General features: G+C 41.8%; 1 protein-coding gene across 9 annotated transcripts in view; it reads left to right on the top strand.

Annotated features, from left to right (window-relative positions):
- The window catches only part of gc2 (guanylyl cyclase 2), a 35,136-nt gene that overhangs the window by 1,395 nt on the left and 12,506 nt on the right, over nucleotides 1-21,235 (top strand). For 6 of the 9 annotated variants that reach the window (XM_010904972.3, XM_010904970.3, XM_010904977.5 and 3 more), the window contains exons 2-13: nucleotides 114-883; nucleotides 1,157-1,336; nucleotides 2,077-2,194; nucleotides 2,420-2,721; nucleotides 3,055-3,186; nucleotides 4,371-4,474; nucleotides 6,865-6,983; nucleotides 7,168-7,252; nucleotides 8,886-8,979; nucleotides 10,560-10,691; nucleotides 10,923-11,003; nucleotides 20,573-20,749. In XM_010904972.3, coding sequence (XP_010903274.1) covers nucleotides 356-883; nucleotides 1,157-1,336; nucleotides 2,077-2,194; nucleotides 2,420-2,721; nucleotides 3,055-3,186; nucleotides 4,371-4,474; nucleotides 6,865-6,983; nucleotides 7,168-7,252; nucleotides 8,886-8,979; nucleotides 10,560-10,691; nucleotides 10,923-11,003; nucleotides 20,573-20,749 — 2,052 coding nt within the window. In that variant the 5' untranslated portion in view covers nucleotides 114-355. Of the gene's footprint in view, nucleotides 1-113; nucleotides 884-1,156; nucleotides 1,337-2,076; nucleotides 2,195-2,419; nucleotides 2,722-3,054; nucleotides 3,187-4,370; nucleotides 4,475-6,864; nucleotides 6,984-7,167; nucleotides 7,253-8,885; nucleotides 8,980-10,559; nucleotides 10,692-10,922; nucleotides 11,004-20,572; nucleotides 20,750-21,235 lie in introns of those variants that run through there. The other 3 variants (XM_034290624.1, XM_010904971.3, XM_020044250.2) reach the window with 3 other exon arrangements.

The following is a 21,235-nucleotide window of genomic DNA, read 5'->3' as shown; positions in this document are numbered from 1 at the left end:
ATAATTATGTTCTAAACCCTTCTAAACAAATATTGATTGATTAATGGATTGGTTGGCTAATTCATAAGGCACATATGGTGATTCTCCATGTTTTTCTGTTTCTGTATGGACAGGGAGTTGGGTTCTGCTTGTTAAGAACATTGGCTTTGGCCTTCCTGGGATTTTCTGCTTATACGTCCTTATAGCAGGTGTTAGCTTTCTTGCAACCCAACATAGCGGTCATTGAAGAAACGTGTAAGGGGAGTTTCCAAATACTGTTTTCAGAGGAAACGAACACTTGGTGGAAGATCCTGTATCCTTTGAAAACCGGAAACATCCGGTGTCTGCCAGCATCGCTGAGGTTGGCCTCTTTGAGATGCGACCAACTCCCTGTGCCTTCCACAACATACCTCGGAAATGGGCCCTGCAAGGACACATATCTCCTGACTCCCGCAAGTCGCACCCCTTCCCTCTCTGTCTCTTTCCTCCTCTCTCTCCTCCTCTCTCTCCTTTTTGCCATTTCCCTCAACGTCTCCGACTGCATGGATTGCTCTGGCTCTTCCTCCTAGCCTTCCTGTGCCTTACTCCCCTTGGACACCTTGGCCCCTCTGCTGCTCATGCCACACGCTTCCGTGTCGGGGTTTTGGGGCCATGGTCATGTGACCCTCTCTTCGCCAAGGCGCTACCGAGTGTGGCGGCCCGGCTGGCGGTTGGACGTGTCAACCGAGACCCCGACCTCTCATTGGCGGCCACATTTGATTACGTGATCCTGGAGGAGAAGTGCGAGACATCCAGGGCTCTGGATGGCTTCATGGGCTTCTATACACGGGCTACAGGCTTCATAGGACCTGCCAATCCTGGGTACTGTGATTCTGCATCGCTACTGGCCAGGAGCTGGAACAAGGTGGGTCCGTGTGTAATGGATGGGTTGTTTTCATGTGGTGAGTTTCTTGTTATTCAGTGGTATTCTAGCTTTCATACCATCATGGCCTCCTAATCATCCAGAAATTCTGATTGCCTCATTTATCTTTTGTATCTTTATCTTACTAAAGGTACAAAAGGTATGCAATCAATAGGTTACTCTGGAAACAAATGACTCAAAAACAGACAAAAAAAAAAGGAGATTTAAAATCAAATGAAAACAATCTTATATTCAATCTAATGTTCCTTTCCCCAGGCAGTGTTCTCGTGGGGGTGTGTTGGTTATGAGCTAGATGATGCTAGAAGCCATCCTACCTTTGCCCGCTCCATGCCCCGTCCCACCTGGGTTCTCCTCAGCCTCATGCAGCACTTCCACTGGGCACACGCTGGCGTCATCGCCTCCGCGGAGGAAAGCTGGGTGGAGACTGCCAGCAAGGTAAACAGGGAATAATATCCTGTTAGCCAAATATGAAAGTGTTGTAAGTGGCAGAGGGAGGAGCTTGGTAGATGTGTGTGTGTGTGTACATGGTATAATATATACACTCACACATTTATATACAATGCGCTCCAAAACTATTGTTCCCATTGGTTAAAATGAACAGATTTTTTTTGTTCTTTATCATCTTGACAATACACAACATTTGAGAGGAATCTGTCCTTTAATTGATGTCAAATTGATCAAATATAGATTGTTTATTGAAGATAGACGAAGAGTATGGACAATGCGTTATGCTGGTGCCAAGATAGACTACTGATCAGACGATTTGAGAATTTATTTAAAAGCAACAGCCATTTCCTTTCCAAACAGTTTTTAATATTACCTATGATTTGGTCCTTTTGAAGGAGATTTTCACTCTCAACAATGGCTTTCTGGTAATTTGCCAGGCTTCCTGCATAAACTGCAATCTTTTTGACTATAGGCTAGGCACCTGTGATTTAAAACAATTCACTTCATTTTTTATATGAAGAAGTAAATGGATTCTCTTAAGACGTGAATGATCCTTTGTGGACAAATTGTGCTTGCTACTGTGTCTGTTATTTTCATTATTATTTCATTTATAGAAGGTGAATTATATTATTTGGGCACTGTTTTGATTCACCTAGCTTATTGGAGTGGTCCCCAATGATGTTCTGTCACACACATTTATTTTTTACTTACTTTGACCTCTCTTGCAGGTGACCAACTCTCTGAGAAGTCATGGAATGCCAGTGAGTCTGGTGGTTACTATCGGAAACGACGCCGCTAGCGTCCGGAACGCACTGGCCAAGCTAAAAAAATCCAGAAATCTACGATGTAAGTGAAATTAAACGTGTTGGAATACTACTTTTACTGTTCACCTTATGAGGCAAGATAAACATTACTGAAATAGACACAATCAGTTTGAAAAGCTTCTCAATGGATGTTGTCGGAATATTGTGGGAGCTCATGTTCATCGCTGTTGCGTGCAATTGAAAACATGAGCTAAATCTCCTTTTTCAGCCCAATTTCCATTTTCATTCTCTCATAACTCCCATTTAGTGGTCATCATGTGTATGCACTCAGCCCTGATCGGAGGGGGAGTCCAGAAGCTGCTACTGGAGATGGCCCTGGACATGAAGCTGACTGAGGGGTCTCTGGTGTTCCTACCCTACGACACCCTCCTCTACAGCCTGCCCTACCACAATGTCACTTACCCTGCCCTGAGGAATAACAGCAAGCTGATGAAGGCCTACGACGCCGTGCTGACTGTCACCATAGACTCTCCCAAGATGTCTTTCTACCAGGCCTACCAGGAGGCTGTCGACAGGGGAGAGATAGCCGGGAATGTCAAGCCGCACCAAGTACAGCCAAAATAAATTGTTGCTTACTTAAATCAGGATGTTTGTTAAATCAGTTTGAGTTCATGACAAATTACTGAGAAACTATTCTTATTTACAATAAGGAGCTGGCCAGAGGGATATGGATTGCAAGACAACCCTTACTGTAACATAAATACAATCGAAACGCTATGTGCAAACTCAGTTACTAAGCCACAATAGGTAAACACATCACATAGGTTTGTGTGTGCGACTGAATGAAGCGCTGAGTATTATCTAAGCCCATGTGTTGGTGTGTTTATGCTAAATGTACTGGATTCTACATTACTTCAACTTCCATGTCTCCCTACCCTCCAGGTGTCCCCATTGTTTGGAACCATATACAGCTCGGTCCTGTTCATGGCCCATGCTGTCCACCGGGTCAGAGTATCAGGGGACTGGCTGTCTGGGCCGAACCTGGCCCAGAGCACCCGAAACCTGGACTTCCAGGTACATGGATACTGTTTATTTAACTCAGGGTTCCTCGTGGACCAAAACATTTTAGTTTTTTGTTTGTACCTGGCTGAAAGAAGTGGGGCTGTCCAAATGAATCACATGACCATGGCACCAAAACCCAAAAATAGTTTGAATTCAAACTTAACAAATGATATTTGTTAAGGTTCAGAACGGAGTTCCATAAGGTTTGATTTTGGGTGCTCTACTGTTCACTGTAATTTCCCTATATATGCTGATGACACTGTACTGTATGCTCTAGCTCCATCTTCTGCATAAGCATTTGTACTCCTGCAGTCTGATTTTCAACTACTGCAAGACTCACTCATAGACAGGGGTAGAGAATTAGGGGGGGACGTGGGGACCATAGATTGACCCTGACCCTCTCAATATACAATACAAACATACGCCCTTGCTTATAGACCTTAGGTTTGGTGTTAGTAAAACTAAGTATATACCCGTGGTCCCAAAATCTACAACTGGAAAATATAAACATGACTACCCTTGATGGTTCTGTTATAGAATATGCTCCTACCTGCAGACTTTGGGATTGGTTAGATCAGTTTGTCTCAACCCTGCTCCTGGACGGCCCCCTTCCCTGTATGTTTTAGATCTCTCCCTGTCCTCACGTACCTGAGGTAGCTCATGAAGGACTTTATAATGAGCTGATCATTTGAGTCAGGTGTGACACAGCAGGGAGAGCTCGAAAACATGCAGGGCAGGGGGGCGCCCTGGAGCAGGGTTGAGAAACACTGAGTTAGATGATCATCTCTTACGCATTGCAGAGTTGGTGAAAAAGCTGAAGATAAAAAAACATTAATTTAGAAAGAATGACGTATGTCTTAGCACCAAACCAAACGTGTACAGGCCAGTTATGTCAGTGCTTGATTATGGTAACGTGCATTCATAAGTGTTGGATACAGTTTTGCATTATGTTCTATTACTGGTCCAAACATTGGCACACATCGTTGTCTTTTATATACTTCAGTCGCATCTTTGTCATCTTTGTCATTCATGTCTAAAACGGGCCCTGCTGGTAGGCTGATCTTTTTATCATTATTGTTGCTGTAATACACGTTGAACCGCAAAATAGATCTAGATCTAAGCTATCTGTTCATGAAGAAATGTAATGTACAAAATACAAATAAACTGAAGGTACTGACACACACACTCTTTTCCAGGGTTTCAGCCACCCAATTAAGACCAACAGGTCCGGTGCTAACCTGGCTGATTATTTGATCCTGGACACAGACGGGAAGACCTGGGATCTTAGACCCACACACAGGTACAAGGGCGTGGGTCGGGTGTGTGCGTGAGATGTGTATGAGGTGGAATAAATAGATTCAACTAAATTAATTCATTACTGAAACATGCATTACTGGATAGAATCACTGTTGTTTTTCCTTTGAACTACCTCACCTGATTCACCTAATCAATGAATTGATGGTTTGTTTATTGGTGAATCTGAGATAGATCAGAAATGGATAAAAACATGAAATGGCTCTGGCTTCAGAGGCTGAGCTGTAATGGGTGCGATGGGTGATGGGAGCCAATCAAAGGGGACCAGAAGAACATTTGTCTCAACATTTTGGGTTACAATTTATTTTGAGAGACCAAATACATATACATATTTTGACATTGGTGTGAATGCCTTATGCAAATGTTTTATAAATCCATGAAGGATTCTTAGGATGGACCAATCTGTGACCATGTGGGCTTCATGTCAGATCTTGCCGGTTCTTTAGCTAAAGATCTGAGCTGTGGAAGATTGCTAGCTAAAATAACAAAAAGTAAAAATGGAATGTTGATATGTCTTCCAGTCAAAAGAGGAAAGAAACACGATACTTTAATGTATGTTAATGTAATATGTGCCCTTGACAAGCGTCTTTAGTAAAGTTGTTGAACAGCAGCAAGCATGAGATAGACCTAATGTTACAATGACAGCAGCAGCATAATATTGTCAATAGAGAAAGGTGTTAGGGCGTGATTCAAATCTGGTGTTGAGGACAAATCTTAATATCACTAGCGGACACTCTTTTCGTTATAAGATTTTATAAGACATATGTGACAAATGCAATCTTCATGTACATGCAACACCACACAGGGTCAGCAGAGAACTGACTATTTGTTGACAAAGATCTTCTTATATACATTCTGACAGTGGTAGTTCCTGCTCACAGCAGGCCTATCAGAATGGGGCTGAACGCGATTTAGACTTGTTCAGCCTATCGCTGGCACACAGGCTGGTCCCAGCCTCTAGGCGTGTTCCATCTGTCCGGCATGTCCGACAAGTCTGTTTTCTTGAAGATTATCTATTCTTACACCCTTATGCTGAAACTGAAGTTTCTGTTCCTGTTTTCCTAATTCAGGCCCGATCAGTTCCTCATAAATTGAAAGAACATAACACTCTTAATATATACTAGACAGTCCAATACCATCTGCGCCCAAGCGTAACCACAGCCTGTCTGTTCTTTTCCACTGCTTGCAATATAGTTTCAGCTTAAGCACAAGCTAAAGTAAGGCACATATGTTCATCATGGTAGATAAAACTTCCTCAAATTTTAGGAGAATTCATGTTACCTGCTGTGGGAAGTCAGGTAGTAATATAGAGGGAGGGGAGTGTCACCAAGCCTTTGACCCTTTGGGAGGGAAAGCTAAGTTCTGCCCCTGACACTTATTGTCCATAAGCTCTTTGCCTAGTCTTCCTGCTGTAATGCGGTACTACGTAGTCTGGTTAATGGTTAAGTCAGGGCTACCCAACCCTGCTAAGGAAGGTACTACGTAGTCTGGTTAATGGTTAAGTCAGGGCTACCCAACCCTGCTAAGGAAGGTACTACGTAGTCTGGTTAATGGTTAGGTCAGGGCTACCCAACCCTGCTAAGGAAGGTACTATGTAGTCTGGTTAATGGTTAAGTCAGGGCTACCCAACCCTGCTAAGGAAGGTACTACGTTGTGAGGTTAATGGTTAAGTCAGGGCTACCCAACCCTGCTAAGGAAGGTACTATGTAGTGAGGTTAATGGTTAAGTCAGGGCTACCCAACCCTGCTCCTGGAGACCTATCCCTCTTATGCCAGCAGAACTGATTACAAATAATAATCATATAGTTTTACCACTTGTTCCCCCTAAATTACATGATATCCAGTTCATGATAAATGCCCTGTTTCATTGCAACAACTCCCAGCGGACTAAGGACAGTTAATGCTGAGATAAGTGTCATTCAGAGCGTATCCAATGTTGTCCAGGTTCTTATTACACTGCTGGCTCAACCATGAGGTCTCTACCAGAATCCTTACACTCCGGAAAGAATGCACTCTTTAGCCTTTTGAGTTCACAGGTGCCCAGGAGTGGGCAAGTCAACAAGGCAAACATATTTGAACCCACCGAATACAGATGGCGCTGACCTCCATGAGCAAGATTTGAAATGTGGTTTCATTGACGTAGTTAATTAGTTGCCACACCTAACAAGTCATACAAGGAAATTTAATTTATCGCTGTGCCATTAAGGGCCAGCAGAACTGATTCTAAAAATGTCCTGTTTGAAAAGCAAACTCAGGTTAGCCACAACTATGGTTGGAGCTAAAACCTAAAGTACAGTTGCTCTGCAGGAACAAGATTTTGGAACGTGGGTTAAGGGTATACTGCAATTAATGTTGAACTTTAACCTCTCCCATCTAGGATAGATATGGAAGCTGACATGGTAAGGTTCCTGGGTCGAAAAATCCACTTCCCTCAAGGCATCTTCCCCAAGATTGACTCAGACTGCTGGTTCATCAACGGCATCATTTGCACTGGAGGTACACATTCACACAGAAATGCAGGGGACATACAAAAACACACACACAGGAAATAGGAGCGCACACAGAGGTAGAAGACACATGAAATCACGCACATACATTCAAATGTTTGTCAATTTATGTATAGTTTAGATAAAGCATGTTTTGAGTAACACAATGTTAAAAGATGAAATATCTCCTCCAGGTGTTGATCCGTTCTCTGCAGTTGGGATCTTCATGGGATTCATCCAGATGGTTCTCATCTTGTTCATTTTGACCTACTGCATCAAGTAAAGCACTCCAATACAATCAACCTATTCTAAAGACTCCCAGTTAGGGTTGGATAGTAACAGGTTACATTTTACTGAGCTATATAATTCTACTCCAAAAAACAAAGTAGCTGTAAAACGGACGAGATTTCTCACCAAATTAGAGTAATTGGTATTACATTCTTAAAATAGCTGATAACATTCAGCATTACTTTCACTTTAAGTACTTTGGCTAACACCCTTATACTGGTCAAGTATAATCATTTTCCTGCTTGTCCACTGTGGGAATAAAAATCCACAACCTCAGCATTTAAAGGACCATGTTTCATAACATGAGCTACAGGAGAACACAATCACTCTGAAGAGGAAAAGTCATTAAGATAAAAAGTCAGCGCTGAAGTATTTTATGACCGTTCATTGCAGCTTCTTTTATTCAAACTGGTTAAAGGTTAGGGTTAAGTAAGATTTTTCAACATGTTTACACCTGGCCCACCTGTCAATCAAACAGTCATCTGAGACTCCTGCCTGCTGCTTTAATTAATCTATCTTTAACTCTCATAGCAGAAAAGCAAAAAAGGTATTATGATTGTGCAACAAGCCAGAATGCATTCACAGGATTAACATTGTCTTTAAAGCCTCCACCTCTCATCTCTGGGGGAAGATTTTTGTTATGGGTGTCCTGCATAGCTCGGTTGATAGATCATGGTAATTGCAATTCCAGGTTTGATGGTTGGATTCCCAAGGGGAGACAGGAAGTAATTTTGCATGTACTCTACACTTTAAGGTACACTGTAATTAAAGACTGATTGGATCTTGCCTCAAGGTCCAGAGGGATATACACGCACACTACTCTAAGAGACTCTGAACATTTAAATTTAAATGTAACGGTTGATGTATAAACAATAATGTTAGCCCATTTAAAATAAAAAACAAGAACTACATTTGTGTGTTAGAAGTATATCTAAAGGTAATCCAATTATGTTTATTATGTCATTGCATACATTTTAGTGGTTACAAATATTATATAACTAATTACTTTATTTTGATGTTACTGTAATAAGTAATAGATTACTATTCACAGTCCTGCTCCCTAACAACTGGTGTCTCCAACCCTGTACCTGGAGAGTATTGGTTTAGTAAGGTGAATCCAGGAACAGGTTTGGATAGCCTTGCTATAGAAGATATACTCTAAGCTACCGTATCAGGTAAAGGGTAAGACAAACTTGTTCCAAAGGTACCCCAGGTACAACAGGACTTTGGCCCAACCAAGCAACACTTGTGACCAACTGAGCTAATTGATCACCTAAATTCAACACCCCTGGTCATCCCGGTCAGTCAGATCCAAAACACAAAGTACCTACTGCACTCAGGTCCCAGGGTTGACTACCCAGATTTTATCCGGCTTAAACTGTACAAACACTCCATTCATGAACTTACATTAACATCACATACAATCCCAAACAAAGGGGACAGTTATGCATCTAACTCAACATCATAAGTGCATGACAACTTGAAATAAGATGGACTGTGTCTGAACTGTTTGTTATGGCCCTTTTAAGGACAAAACCTAGAGTGAATGTCTAATGGACTCTGAATTTGTTATGGTCTTATGATGTCAACCATCATCATTTGTTTATGTCTCTGTCTTTCCTAGACGACGCATCAATCACATCCGCTTGTTCCGGGGTCCAAACAAGATCCTGCTCACCCTCGAAGATGTCACCTTTATCAACCCGTCACTTAGCAAGGTCAGCTGTGTTTGGCCCAGAAATTAGATTCAGACTCTTAATGTGATTGGTTGAAAAAGCGTGTGTTAAGGGCAAAACACATTCTAAAATTGCGATTAATCGGAATATAATGCAATTAATCGGGATTAATTATTTTCATCGTTTGACGGCACTACTTTTTATATATTTTTGCGTTCTAGTTATTTGAGATTTTATTCAACAGTGTTTTTGTATTATCTCTATTTACATAGAAAAAATTGGCTTGTGCACCATGTACAGTGGATATGAAGTCTACACACCCCTGTTGAAAAGGTTCTTGTGATGTAAAAGAATGAGACTAAGATAAATCATTTCAGAACTTTTTCCACCTTCAATGTGACCTATAACGTGAACCACAACCTGGTTGCATAAGTGTGCACACCCCTTAAACTAATACTTTGTTGAAGCACCTTTTGATTTTATTACAGCACTCAGTCTTTTTGGGTAGGAGTCTATTAGCATGGAACATCTTGAGATGGCAATATTTGCCCACTCTTCTTTGCAAAAGCGCTCCAAATATGTCAGATTGCGAGGATATCTCCTGTGCACAGCCCTCTTCAGATCACCCCACATATGTTCAATTGGATTCAGGTCTGGGCTCTGGCTGGGCCATTCCAAAATGTTAATCTTCTTCTGATAAAGCCATGCTTTAGTGGATTTGGATGTGTGCTTTGGGTTGTTGTCATGCTGAAAGGTGAACTTCAGCTTTCTAACGGATTCCTGAAGGTTTTCTGCCAAAATTGCCTGTTATTTGGAGCTTTTCATAATTCCCTCCACCCTGGCTAAGGCCCTGGTTCCAGCTGAAGAAAAACAGCCCCAAAGCATGATGCTGCCACCACCACCGTCTAGTTCTTGGTAAAGTCTCTGTTGTAACCCATTTTCTCCACTTGATGATGACTGTCTTCACTGTGTTCCATGGTATATCTAATGCTTTGGAAATTCTTTTGTACCCTTCTCCTGACTGATATCTTTCAACAATGAGATCCCTCTGATGCTTTGGAACTCTCTGTGGACCATAGCTTATGCTCTGAGATGCAACAAAGAAAATGTCAGGAAAATCCTACTAGAACAGCTGAACTTTTTTTGTGATTAATCAGAGTCACTTTAAATGATGGCAGGTGTGTAATGACTTCTATTTTTGAATGTGAGTTTGAATGTGATTGGTTAATTCTGAACACAGCCATATCCCCAGTTATAAGAGGGTGTGCACACTTATGCAACCAGGTTATTTTAAGGTTTTTATTTTTCATTTTTCCCCCTCGAAGATTTCAGTTTGTTTTTCAATTGAATTGTTCACATTATAGGGCACATTAAAACTGGAAAAAGTTCTGACATGATTTATCTTTGTCTCATTCTTTTACATCACAAAAACCTAGCATTTTAAAAGGGGTATGTAGACTTTTTATATCCACTGTAACTCCCGGGCTGAAAACGAGTCCCACTCAACACCTGCTCTCTGTTGTGTTTCAATAGCTGAGTATATGAAATGTAGGGATTGACTGTAACCTGAGTGGCTCCTTGAAAGTTGTGACCAAGTTAAGATGGCTGCCTTTTCTCTACAGAAACTGAGTATAGACAGCAAAGGGAAGACCAGCGGAATCGATCTAAGGAGCCAGTCAATGAATAGTGTCTTGTCCCCATTCTCGGATCAGTCACCTGCTACTTACGAGAACTCCAACGTAGTCCTTTTAGAGGTGAGAGAGAACTAAGTGGTTGATTGATTGATCGAATCATGGATGTGTTTCATGAACTGCATTCATTAAACACATCAACTCAGCATCTGAGGTGGAACGTAGTAAAGCCCAGTATATTGTTTCAGTATGAAATGAAGCCACCCACAACTGACTCATACTTTATGGGCTGAATATTTAAATATTCCATATCATTGAATGAATTGACCTATTCTTAATGTGTAATTTCTCTAGGGAGACTGGGCTTGGTTAAAGAGACTTCCTCATGGGACATTCCGGAGCATCAACCCAAAAACAAGTGATGTGTTTGAACTGGTAGGTTTCATCTCAACTCATCTTCATCCGCTTATCCGGTATTGGGTCGCGGGGACAGCAGGGACAGCAGCTCCAGCAGCTCCAGCAGCTCCAGCAGCTCCAGCTGTCATTGCTTTTTTTGGGGACCCCAAACTTCCCTTTCCCGAGCCACATTTGCCAGCTCTGAATGGGGGATCCCGAAGCATTCCCAGGCCAGTGTTAAATATAATCTCTCCACCTAGTCCTGGGCCTACCCTGAGGTCTCCTCCTAGCTGGACGTGCTTGGAACCCCTCCCTAGGGAGACGTCCTGGGGGCATCCTTACCAGATGCCCGAACCACCTCTACTCTACTCTACTCCGAGTTCCTCACGGATGGCTGAGCTTCTCACCCTATCCCTAAGGGAGAAGCCAGCCACCCTTCTGAGAAAACCCATTTCAGCCTCTTGTACTCGCGATCTAGTTCTTTCGGTCATGACCCAGCCTTCATGACCATAGGTGAGGGTAGGAACGAAAATTGACCGGTATATCGAGAGCTTTGCCTTCTGGCTCAGCTCTGTTTTCGTTTTTTTTTGTTCCGCGACCAGGACGGAATCTGCATTGTTCCTCTTCAATCTGAGGTTCGATTATCTGCCGAACCCCCCTTTCCAGTACCTTTGAGTAGACTTTCCCAGGGAGGCTGAGAAGTGTGATACCCCTGTAATTGGCAAACACCCTCTGTTCCCCATTTTTGGAACAACCACCCCAGTCCGCCACTCCTTTGGCACTTTTCCCGACTCCCACGCAATGGTAGTTTTCCTTCAGAAAATTTGTATTTTATGTGTATATATACAGTTATGGAAAAAATTAAGAGACCACTGCAAAATTATCAGTTTCTCTGGTTTTACTATTCATAAGTATGTGTTTGAGTAAAATGAACAGTTTTGTTTTATTCTATAAACTACTGACAACATTACTCCCAAATTCCAAATAAAGATATTGTCATTTAGAGTATTTATTTGTAGAAAATAACAACTGGTCAAAATGACCAAAAATTATGCATTGTTTCAGACCTCAAATAATGCACAGAAAACAAATTAATATTAATTTTTCAACATCAGAAAGTATTTGTTGGAATTAATCTGATTTTTAATCACAGCTTTCATGCACCTTGGCATGCTCTCCACCAGTCTGCCACATTGCTGTTGGGTGACTTTATGCCACTCCTGGCACTAACAGCTCGGCATGTTTGATGGTTTGTGACCATCCATCTTCCTCTGATCAAATTCCAGAGGCTTTCAATCGGGTTCAGGTCTGGAGATTGGGCTGGCCATGACCGGTGGTCCTCCTCTTGATCTGGTGGTCCTCCATCCGCACCTTGATTGACCTGGCTGTGTGGCATGGAGCATTGTCCTGCTGGAAAAACCAAATCTCAGAGCAGAAGGAAGCAGGTGTTCTTCCAGGATAACCTGGTACTTGGCTTGATTCATGCGTCCTTCACAAAGACAAATCTGCCCGATTCCAGCCTTGCTGATCATCACCGATTCTGCACCAAATTTCACAGTGGGTGCGATACACTGTGGCTTGTAGGCCTCTCCAGATCACCGTCTAACCATTAGATGACCAGGTGTTGGGCAAAGCTGAAAATCTGACTTGTCAGAGAAGATTACTTTACTCCATTCCTCTACGGTCCAATCCTTATGATCTTTTGCAAACTTCAGCCTGGCTTTTTGCTTCTCATTAATGAAGGGCTTTTTTCTAGCTTTGCACGACTTCAGCCCTGCCCCTAGGAGCCTGTTTCGAACTGTCCTTGCCATGCACTTCACACCTGCTGCTGTTTGCCATTCTTTTTGTAGGTCACTCGATGTCATCCTTCAATTGTTGAGTGACATTTGAATGAGTTGACTGTCATCTCGGTCAGTGGATAGTCATTTTCGCCCTCTGCCAGTCTGTAGCTTTGTTGTCCCCAATGTCTGTTGCTTGACTTTGTTCTTATGAACCGCTGTCTTTGAAATTTTCAGGATGGAAGCAACCTGACGCTCACTGTATCCCTCTGCCAGTAAAGCCAGAATTGAACCCTTCTTTTCCTCACTCAAAGCATTTATTTTCAACTCTTTTGTCATGCTGAATAGTAATTTTTTTATTCAAATTACCTTTGAGGAACTACTTGGTCATACTTTTGACCTAGTCTAAAATCAAATAGACTCTGGATTTAGCCCAGACAAATGTATAAATTATTCCAATTGGACTTTTAATATCTCACCCGGCACAGCCAGAAGATGACTGGTCACCCCTCTGAGCCTGTGTCCTCTCTAGGTTTCTTCCTAAAATTCGGCCTTCTTAGGGAGATTTCCTAGCCACTGAAATCCAACACTACTGTTGTTTGCTCCTTGGGGTTTAAGGCCGGGTGTCTCTGTAAAGCACTTTGTGACAACTGCTGTTGTAAAAAGGGCTTTATAAATACATTTGATTGATTTGACTTGCACTGTTTTTGCCATCCAGCTGATTCTATTGCAAGAGGATAGTGATGATTTTATACTTCTTTGTTAAATTAGATTTGGTTCAGGTTATCACCTAATCAGTACCGCATTAAATAAAATGAGGTGCCTGGAATTTCACAGACACTGTGAAATTCTGCATATAGAGATGCTGATTTAAGAAAAATTTGGAGTTGTCTCTTAATTTTTTCCAGAGCTGTAATATATGTATATATATGCACTCACCTAAAGGATTATTAGGAACACCATACTAATACTGTGTTTGACCCCCTTTCGCCTTCAGAACTGCCTTAAATCTATGTGGCATTGATTCAACAAGGTGCTGAAAGCATTCTTTTGAAATGTTGGCCCATATTGATAGGATAGCATCTTGCAGTTGATGGAGATTTGTGGGATGCACATCCAGGGCACGAAGCTCCCGTTCCACCACATCCCAAAGATGCTCTATTGGGTTGAGATCTGGTGACTGTGGGGGCCATTTCAGTACAGTGAACTCATTGTCATGTTCAAGAAACCAATTTGAAATGATTCAAGCTTTGTGACATGGTGCATTATCATGCTGGAAGTAGCCATCAGAGGATGGGTACATGGTGGTCATAAAGGGATGGACATGGTCAGAAACAATGCTCAGGTAGGTCGTGGCATTTAAACGATGCCCAATTGGCACTAAGGGGCCTAAAGTGTGCCAAGAAAACATCCCCCACACCATTACACCACCACCACCAGCCTGCACAGTGGTAACAAGGCATGATGGATCCATGTTCTCATTCTGTTTACGCCAAATTCTGACTCTACCATCTGAATGTCTCAACAGAAATCGAGACTCATCAGACCAGGCAACATTCTTCCAGTCTTCAATTGTCCAATTTTGGTGAGCTTGTGCAAATTGTAGCCTCTTTTTCCTATTTGTAGTGGAGATGAGTGGTACCCGGTGGGGTCTTCTGCTGTTGTAGCCCATCCGCCTCAAGGTTGTGCGTGTTGTGGCTTCACAAATGCTTTACTGCATACCTCGGTTGTAACGAGTGGTTATTTCAGTCAAAGTTGCTCTTCTATCAGCTTGAATCAGTCGGCCCATTCTCCTCTGACCTCTAGCATCAACAAGGCATTTTGGCCCACAGGACTGCCGCATACTGGATGTTTTTCCCTTTTCACACCATTCTTTGTAAACCCTAGAAATGGTTGTGCGTGAAAATTCCAGTAACTGAGCAGATTGTGAAATACTCAGACCGGCCCGTCTGGCACCAACAACCATGCCACGCTCAAAATTGCTTAAATCACCTTTCTTTCCCATTCTGACATTCAGTTTGGAGTTCAGGAGATTGTCTTGACCAGGACCACACCCCTAAATGCATTGAAGCAACTGCCATGTAATGGGTTGATTAGATGATTACATTAATGAGAAATTGAACAGGTGTAATAATCCTTTAGGTGAGTGTATATAAGGTAAGGTTTTGTCAGTATATTGTCATATGAAAGTGGTAATGGGTGATGTTATCCATCCTTAGAGTGAAAACATTTACATTTATTCCACTCAAAAACAACTTTATTTGGAAGTGTCTTTTATTTGACATTCAGTATGTGCAGTTTGGTGTGTCACAACCGATTACGCGTTTCTGCACAACATTTCTGTTAGCTAGTGTGGCCATGACATTGTGTTCAAGCATGATTGGGGATTTCTAGTTAAGAAGCACCTATCCCAATTTTGGTTATATCCAATTTCCTGTCATGGCATCACAGTGCTAGGTCAACGCAGAAGTGTTCAGCTGGTACACGTCAACTTGAGGGTTACACATTCTCCTGGTTTACTGCTTTGATAGAGATTGCAGGTGCCTGTTCTTACAAGTACCCCGGGCAATTCTGAGCCAAATTGCGTCGCACCAATGCCAGAGCCCCGAGCATTGTTTGTGTCCTGAGTCCAGGATTCGAACAGCTGGCCAGTGGCCACAGCTAATGTCATTAGCATTTAAAGCTAACTTTAGTGCTGTTAGCGTTTTTTTACTGACTACTAGCTATTATAACTGTTAGCTGGCTACAGTCCTTAGTACCGTTCTTACCTGTCATGGAGAAACATGGCAGACTCAGCGTCACTTTTCAAGTCTGAATCCGTCCCTGTATTCCTCCATCTTTCAAGAGCGATGCATAGACTCCATTTATTCTCCTTCTACCTCTAGCTTTATCCCATTTTCTTCGGGACTGGTAGCATCGTTTTTTCATGGAGCAGTACTATAACACCCTGGTGGTCCTGAACTCTTGCTTTCCATCTGAGTTTCGCTTACTCAGGAAGTGGGATGAGGTGAAAAGGGCATGCTGTACTACAACTAGGGCCAAAACATACAACACAAAAGTTTCCCGATAACATGGCACTTACGACGGTTTAACGATGCACATAGCCTTGAGATGGACTTTGTTACGATGGACCACGTACGTTGCTCTTTATAAAGTGCACTATAAGTGCCACTTTGCGGCCATTTGGAATGGAATTAGGCCATATTTGTGGTTTGGAATGGACATAGCCATGCATACCTTTTGAATAATAGCCTATTCATTGCATTTTGATATAGCTTTATTACTTATCAGAAACATATAATATCACTGGCAATATATTCTACTATTTAGGCATCAATAGGAAAATGCTTAACTCGAAGAAGTAATGAAAAGTTGGATGGATGAAACTGTTGTATTCAACCAATGGGGTGGACTTCAGTCGATCAAAACCATATCTCTGGAGATCAATCACGTGGCATCCAATTATCAGTTCCTCCAATTATCAAATTGTCAGTAGCTATATAGAATATGTTACTTAAGTCATAGCAATCAACACATGATTGATTAACTGGGAATTTAAATCAGTGGAGAAAATCCATTGTAATTGTTTGAAATAAAAATGGAACGTAAGGGAATACAATCATTCAGAGCTGAATATTTCAGCTTTCTTCTTGGAGGCACCAACACCTATCCATCAAAGACAGTACCAGTGCAATCCGGGGTTTCAAAACACTTTTTCTTCATTATTTTTTATTATTATTGTTTTACGTGCATTTTTCTTTTGCCTCAGTTGATCAATTGCGTTCAATTATGACAGATACTATTTGCACCCAGGTGTCCGTAGCCAACAATGCTATTTGCACCCAGGTGTCCGTAGTGAATTATGCTATTTGCACCCGGGGTGGAAATAGCCCATATATCTATTTACACCCAGGACAATTTGTACCCATGTGTCCGTAGCCAATTACCTGAATGTGAATACTCAAACTAATCACACCCCAATACTATTTGCATCGATCTACATGTACTACATGCACAGCCCCACCTGTTGTCAACAGAAAGAACTGCAAAAAAAAAAAAAGATTTCTTCCTATAATTTATTATATATGAATCTTCCTAAATTGCATATCATTTATGTTAGGATTTTATTTCATGTTCATTGGTCCCTGCCTTGCTGCTTCAGACTGCGTTCTGCCGATTCAAGTTCTCAGTAGTAAGCCATAGGCTAAGCATGAATGTGGGGCTAGCCTCTCTCTCACAATGCAATGTACATTGTACGTGTGAAAATATTAATACGCATGCTCAGAATGTTAGTGTGAACAATGTAGATCAAACAAATTTGATGCCAAGTGGGGCTCGCAGTCGGTAGCCCCACTACAGCGTAATTTCGTATTTCAGACCAGATTGGCTGTCTGTCTGTCTGGTGCCAACATTAGTCGGCAAGAAGAGCGAGGAGGGTAGATTGTCTTAGCTACCTTGTTAGCTTCACAAACTCCAGATAACTTGAGAAAATAAATAAAGTGGATTTCATACTCGAGCACCGGTTTGAAACCCTTAATTTGGAAGAGAAACTTGAAGTAAAGCGACTTGGTGCCCATCGGCCAGGGGATATTGTCATCACTCATACTGATGGTAAAAGTAACCGTGGATTTTACATGGAGTGGTTTTTGAAGTAAAAGTGGCTAACGGTTAACATACAAAAGAAGGCACTCTTCTGTTTTCCATGTCTGCTATTTGGTGGAGATGGTACTTGGTCGAGGATGGATTACAAAGATTTGAAACATGTTTCTGAGAGGATTTAAAACATGAGAGCAGTAGGAGTCATCTGGACAATGCTGTGAAATTGGACTTACTTGGAAGGGTAAATGTCACAGCCCAAGTTGACAGTGCATAAGGGCGCTCCATTGAGCAGCATAACAAACAGGTGGAGGAAAACAGGTACGTTCTCAGTCAGATCATAACATGTATTAAACTGTGTGGAAAATGTGAAACCGCACTGCGGGGGCACGACGAGTCGGTGGACTCCCTGAATCCTGGAATATTCAGATGCATTTTAGAGACTATGTGAGGGCAATTCGAGACTTCAGATGCACTATGACACTCAGGCCATTTTAAAAGGGACATCCAGGACTGTACAAAACAAACTGTTAGACTGTATGTATGAAGTGTACAGGGAGGAGATTGCCAAGCAAGTGGACGAGATATACGGCCACCTAGTATGACCGCACTCCGAGTAATCAAAGAATCTAGTTACAACAGGCGTCTTTGTAACTCCTTCACTGACCATGCCCCCTACTCATATTACTCACACATTGAACACAGAACAGATGCTAGGTCATTCTCTGGTCAAGTTAAGATCTCTTCAACTGATAAACAAAGGACCCTATGGTCTGTTAATTACTCATTTACCTAGGTCACAGCATACTACATGCTGAGGCAACATAGAGACGCATTCAAAGGCCACCCGCTGTACGATGGAACTGTCAATGCATTTTGGGGAAACCGCGCTGCGCTGCTCCTTTGTATGGAGGACATACGCACACAACCAGAATGGGATGAGGCCACCATAAGTGAGGCAAACTCTGGGACCGAGCCTTTCTGCAGCTGCTGGATTTTTTTTTCTTCCTTATGCCAGAACTGGATGTTTTCTATAACATTCTGCAAAAACGGAGCATCGATGCACCTGGGATTAGCAGTGCGCTAATCCCAGGTGGTAGAAAGTCCAGGATATGCGGAAGCAAACTGATGAATGGGCTGACACTGTTCATGATGGAACAGATGAGCCAGGCCGACAAGTAACCAACACAGCGCCGGTGATGAAGGAGGCATGCAACACAGTAATCTCCCAGGTGGAGCCCAAGTGACCACCTGATCGCTGGCAAGCTGGTTGACAGCTCGCTCTTCCCACAATTTGTCGGCCCTGTTTCTGTTAAGATCCATCCATGAGAACAACCTAGAGGAGGCTTTTGCTGAGACCGTCACAAATTATCATAACACCTATGATGACATCCGAGTCAGAGAAGAACTTTTCCACCTTGAAGAGGATAAAAACCTTCACTTGCAATACCATGGGACAGCCGCGATTCAACGCATTGGCAATGTTGTCCACCGAAAGCCAGCTGATTCAGCAGCTACATGCAAATTAATTACTTAAAAATCATACAATGTGATTTTCAGGATATTTTTTTTGATTCCTTCACTCATAGTTGAAGTACATATGATAAAAATTACAGACTTCTACATGCTTTGTAAGTAGTAAAACCTGCAAAATCATCAGTGTATCAAATACTTAATTCCCAAAGTCATCGAAAGGTTTGCCCAGAGGAAGAACTGCTGTGCCACCTTTCTCTTCAAGTGAGCCCTCAGCCTTGATGAGTGAAAGCATATTTTATCATCCTGCCTTTGTGATGCTGGTCTGTGCATTGGTCATATTTTTGTGCTGGATCGATTGATATAGATGGTGACGAGTGTCAGTGTGTCCATGCTTATCTATTAAGGTTGTTGTCATAGAATGGATCTGTATCCCTAAAAAGTTGTCTTTCCGCTTCGTTGTGGCCCTGTAGGCACATTGGTTCTGAGCTTGTTTGCATTCCTAATTTAGGTTTGCAAATGTGACAGTGGTAATTTTACGTGTGTGTGAGAGAGAAGGAGAGCAATTGCACAAGAAGCTTTTTCTCTCTCTCTCTCCAGTATGTGTACTGCAACACCTGGTAGAGGCAAGCCGCTCTGTCGTTAAGTGTTTTGTGGAGCCACCCTGTTTGTTGATGTGTTAAATAAACACATCAGTAGCAAGAGGGAGTTTTGTAGCTTTACTGGTATGTATCCTATATTTTGAAATGGTTTGTGCCCCACCAATTTAAAAAATAAAATAAAAACGCCACTGGTTCTACCGGTTATAAGTCATTTTTGCATGATGCACACAAGCACTATATTTACACTTTGGCCTTGGTCGGCTAGCACAAAACATGCATATCTGTGCTGAGACTTCCCAAATTCAGGTCATCAAATGCACCTTTGAAACTTTGATAATATGCATGTAAATGTCCCATTCCCCATTGTCCCCATCTAATGTTAGCTAGCTAACATCATTGGACAAATCTCTTACTACAGTCTAAAATCGAACCACTAACCCTATTTCTTAAGGTAATATAGCTATATGGCAACACAGCAGAGTATTTCGATGAAAATTTCACATTTTGCCCAAGCATGTTCAGCTGTAAACAGCAGTAACACTACTAGTTAGCAAAATTACTGCATGCCTTCATCATTGCTGGCTAAAGTTTGCTAAATTACTTGGCTAATGTCTAACATTTGCTAAATTAACTGGGCATACAGATTCTCTTAAAGGGATAGTTCGTCCAAAAATCATATTTCGGTGACAGTCCCCTTACCCCAAGTTTTTCCTTCAGGCACATAGAGTGTGAAGTGTTTGGGAGTAGTTTTCCACTTACAATGCAGCTTTGCGATAGCGGTACGAACCGTTTCCATACATTAATTTGGACGATACTTATAATTCTAATTATAGCCTGGGACAGAGCTGAATAATGGATTGTTAGAAAAAATTACAATGTGCCTTCAGGAATATCTCTTGGTAAGTGCGCTTTTAGAAAAAAAATTAATTTTGGCAAACTATCCCTTTAAATGGAATATGCCTATAATAACAAATTATTTATGAAGTGTACTATTTCAAATAACATCTTTCCTCAATATCTTTTGAAATGTACAGTAATTAGAACTTCTCTACTATGATATGGTGGAAATCTTACAAATGACACCTTTAACACTTCAATCTTTAGTGTGTACGTCTGCGCTGACCTTTGACCCCCAACCTCTAAACCTTCAATTCTCCAGATGAAGGACATGCGTCACGAGAACATTAACCTTTTCCTGGGTTTCTTCCATGACTGTGGAGTGTTCGCTATTGTGACCGAGTTCTGCACCAGAGGAAGTTTGGAGGATCTACTACTTAACGATGGTGTAAAGCTGGACTGGATGTTCAAGTCATCACTATTGCTAGACCTAATTAAGGTGAGGGAGGGTGGACGAAAGGTATTGAGAGTTGGATATTCCAGTCATCACTACTGCTACCCCTTATACAATTTTTACATTTACATTTTAGTCATGAAGTTTAATCCACAGTAACCATTGTTGATTGTATACATATAGTTCTTTGCAGTTTGTTTTAGAAGGAATGAGTTGGCCAGTTGGAAGGCAGAGTCCTCTTCACTGGCCTTGATATTTAGACCAGAGTAAAGGTCTTCCTTCGATCTCCAAATGTACAACCCTATTTCCAAAAAAAGTTGGGACACTGTATATAATGTACAGAAAAACAGAATGCAATGATGTGCAAATCATTTAAACCTTATATTTAATAGAAAATACTACAAAGACAACAAATGTTGAAACTCAGACAGAAGCATTCAATTTGCATTGGTCTCTTAATTTTAACCCTTCTGTTCCTCACACAAAACCTTCCTTTACAACTTTTTAGGAAAGGAAAGAAAAAGGTGCAGT

This window comes from Esox lucius, chromosome 24 (assembly GCF_011004845.1).
Source record: "Esox lucius isolate fEsoLuc1 chromosome 24, fEsoLuc1.pri, whole genome shotgun sequence".
NCBI lineage: Eukaryota > Metazoa > Chordata > Actinopteri > Esociformes > Esocidae > Esox > Esox lucius.
The sequence above is the reverse complement of the archived record's forward strand: the minus strand, read 5'-3'. Positions and strand labels throughout refer to the sequence as shown.